General features: G+C 35.4%; 1 protein-coding gene across 1 annotated transcript; it reads left to right on the top strand.

Annotated features, from left to right (window-relative positions):
* The first annotated feature begins 949 nt into the window (after positions 1–949).
* LOC131056097 (purine permease 3) lies at positions 950–3,384 on the top strand. The gene is made up of 2 exons (XM_057990436.2): positions 950–2,280; positions 3,113–3,384. The coding sequence occupies exon 1, from the start codon at positions 1,165–1,167 to the stop codon at positions 2,248–2,250; it is 1,086 nt and encodes a 361-aa protein (XP_057846419.1). The 5' UTR covers positions 950–1,164; the 3' UTR covers positions 2,251–2,280; positions 3,113–3,384.
* Positions 3,385–3,986: the final 602 nt, after the last annotated feature.

The following is a 3,986-nucleotide window of genomic DNA, read 5'->3' as shown; positions in this document are numbered from 1 at the left end:
CTTCTGGTCCTCGGGGAAATGGAACATTTCCCCACACCTCTTCTATCATTGGGTTTTTTCTCACATCTAAAACCTTATGCAACTTATCATTGCTATTTCTCGAACCCATTAAGGTCTCCACTCCCAAACCCCCACTTAGTTAGTGGGATCGCATACCTGTACTCGTACTAGCAACTTAGCTATTCTATAATTGACATATCACTAAATCAATAAATGAAGCCTCAAACTAGATAGTATGTCATCTCTTAAAATCATCTATTCTAGTCTACGGATGTTCATAACATGAAAGACATGCATAGAGAAAAACCACAAACTTTGTACTTAGTTTATAGGTTGACTCTATAAAGTCACAAACTATATTATAATTGACATTTTGACAACTGTCACTATCTAGTTAATATATACGTTGTTGTGGTATATTTTGTGCGATATGAATATAAACTAAGAAATTTTTTTTTCTACAATTCATGGGTAATCTACCCTCAAGTAGGATGGCAATATACATACCCTCCAGATCGGCATGCAGGGTAGGTGGGGACTATAGGCTGCCTTCTACTAGGAGGTTACTATAGAAATTGCCTTTTGCTTGGAGGTAGATTAGTAGAGGCCTTAAAAAGTAGGGCATCCCTCCACGAAGATCCATCTCTATTTTATTTGCTCCAAATATCTCTATGCTATAGAAATGCCCTTAAATATATAAAAAAAGTAATTTTTGATTTGTTTTTCTACAACTTTTTATATTTTTTTATAAATTGATTTTTTTTGCCAATACTTTTGATTTGCCGATTCTTTCCAAAAGATTAATATTGCTATGGAATGAATACCCTTTCAGATAATAGTAATTATTCAAGAGGATACAATATATATAAAAAAGCCGTCCTGTTCATCTCACCGCCAATTGAGCCAGGTGTATAAATAATATACGTTTTTAGAAGGGTCAAATAAAAAACGACAGATCTATCTGTAGCAGTTCTTACTCAGAATAGGATCAAACTTTATGGTTGCCGTATAGGTACAAGTTTCTTTCTATCCTCTCTGTTGACGAGGAAAATACAGTCATCCAAGCAAACAGGGGAGATTGAAATTCTCCTTAAATAAACAAGGGAGGCTGAGATAAAATGATGTGGGTAAGGTAGGCCAAGGTAGATCTGGAAAGAGCCCGGAATGGAATCAAACAAGAAAAGCTTAAGGCAATGGCTTCTCTTGGTGTTTAACTGTGGGGCTCTGTGCATTGGCACAACAGCAGGTCCCCTGTTACTTCGCTTCTATTTCCTCCATGGGGGCAGTCGCATATGGTTCTCTGCCTGGCTTGAAACTGGAGGGTGGCCTCTTCTCATTATACCCATTTGGCTTTCTTCACGCAATAAACAGTCCTCTGAAGGTACCCATGTAACTCCCAGGCTTTGCCTTGCATCCATTGTACTGGGTATTCTCACTGGTCTAGATGACTTCTTTTATGCTTGGGGGGTTTCTTATCTCCCTGTCTCCACCTCCTCTCTGTTGATTGCCTCTCAGCTTGGCTTCAATGCAGTCTTTGCATACTTCTTAGTCAAGCAGAAGTTTACAGCATATTCAATCAATGCTGTCGTCTTGCTCACCCTGGGTTCAGGCATGTTGGCCCTGCACACCAGTAGTGACAGGCCAGAGGGAGTCACTAAGGGTCAATATTGGCTAGGGTTTGCTGTCACCATTGTTGCAGCTGTTCTTTATGGATTCATTCTTCCTTTGATTGAGTTTGTCTATAAGAAGACCACAGTCAGAATAACATACACTCTGGTTATGGAGATGCAGCTTATAATGTCCTTTTCAGCCACTGCTTTCTGTACAGTGGGTATGATTGTGAACAAGGATTTCCCTGCTATTGGAAGAGAGGCAAGGGCATCTGATGTGGGGGAGTTCATATATTACATGATGTTGGTCTGGAATGCAATCTGCTGGCAGCTCTTCTTCATTGGGGTGTTTGGTGTCATCTTTGTGAGTACTTCTCTGTTGAGTGGTGTTTTGATTGCTGTCTTTATCCCTGTTACAGAGGTGCTTGCAGTGATCTTTTACCATGAGAAGTTCAGTGGGGAGAAGGGCATGGCTCTGGGTTTGTCTTTGTGGGGATTTGCATCCTATTTGTATGGAGAATATAAGGAATCCAAATCACAAACAAGCAAAATACCAGAGGAGCACCCTGCAACGCCTCAGGAAGAAGAAGAAATGACTGAACTTGTTGTTGAAGAAGCCAAGGCTAACAAAACCCCATGACCCACAACTTCCTTGTGATTCTAAACATATGTAAAGTGTACTATTTTGCTTCACTGCTACTCTCTGTTGCTGTGCATAATTTACAGACTAGATTTCTGGTTTTACAATGCATTTGTGTACATGGGTTTTGTTACAATTGCACAAAAAATCTCATGAACAAAAGTAAACTTAAAAGATAATGATTTTCTATTGAAAATTCTGCATATGCACGTACATGCTCAAAGAAGATATTCTGTGGAATCCCTCGGAATTTAGTGGTAGAGAGAGGGGATATAACCCAAGATTAATCTTTGGTGGGTTCAGAATCCTGTGTATTGTATTTGGATCGAAACAGTTGAATTCAGAAACAAATTTTATTCAATCTAGATAATCCAAAAAAAAATTAGGTCAATCAAGAATATTACTTCTTAACAATCAAATTTTATCTGAACTGTGAAAAATTCATGTTTATCAAGAATATTATTTCTTAACAATCAATTCTTATTCAATCTAAATGAATTGTGAAAAACTTATGTCAATTATTGATCAAATCTTATCCAATCTAGATAAATTGTAAAAACTTTATGTCAATCAACGATATTACTTTCTAACAATATTCTTTTGATATTTAAAAGCTTTACAATTTTCTTGATATACATAACCTATCTCTTTTGATTCTGACTGCCAATCTTTTTGGAATAATGAAAGCTTTTTTCAAAGATTAAAAATTTTCACAATTTATAATATTGATGTGTGATAATTTTTGAATTTGATCATGTAAATTATAACTAATTTGGAAGATGCATGTGCATAATGAGAATATAAAGCCGTGGAAAAATTAAAAACTTACACAAATAATTGTATTGTTGGAATTTGTATACAGACTCGCAGGTGGTTGTCAATTTATTGAATTAAAAAAAGCTGGCCGATGTTGATTGGCATTTGGCTCTGGTTATTAAACAGATCACTTATGTTGGACCCTTGACTCTGTCATTTTTTCCCATATCTCTCATGAATGGAATGGTGTGGCCGACTGTTTGGCTAAGTGGGCGTCAGAGTATATACAGGATTGGAATATTACGGATCAGAGGCATCTTCCCCTTGAATTGTCTCACGAATTGGATCAACTTGTTGCTCGGGATAAGGCTCATTAGAGCTCTTTGTATTTTCTGTTGTCCCTTTTGTTGTACTGTTCTCTTTGGATTTCAATAAATTTTTACCCCTCTTTTAGTATTGTTGGAACTTGTATTATCAATTATACCTTCAAATATTTTGTTGGAAGTCTAATGAAATCTAGTATCGCAAATAATACAAAAATTTATTATTACATTTCTAATTTTACAATGACATTAATAACACTACCTTTCTTATCTGTATCATTTAAATAAAAATTCAAAAACTTTATTCTGATTATTATTATTTAATTATGAAGAAGATTCTCATATCTTTTTCACTGAGGTCGGCAAGGAAAGCCAAGGAAAACTTGTCATTTTTTTTGGTGAAGCAGCTCTTGATTGGGAGTTTGCAAAGTCTTATTTAATATTTTTGCTTTGGTTATTTTGCCCGTAATGCTTTCCTTGCAGACGTATATCATGGACTTAGTTGGACTATTAACTCATCTCACCAAAGAAAAACAATAGGTTTACAGGTTAATAAACTAGTATTTTTTCCTTGACAAAAAAATAAATTTTATAATTTAATTTTGATGATCTATTTTTAATAGAAATAAAATATAAAATATGAAATTAATAAAACTT

This window comes from Cryptomeria japonica, chromosome 2, assembly GCF_030272615.1.
Source record: "Cryptomeria japonica chromosome 2, Sugi_1.0, whole genome shotgun sequence".
Classification (NCBI taxonomy): Eukaryota; Viridiplantae; Streptophyta; class Pinopsida; order Cupressales; family Cupressaceae; genus Cryptomeria; species Cryptomeria japonica.
Note: the sequence above shows the minus strand (reverse complement) of the source record. Positions and strands in the feature narration are given on the sequence as shown.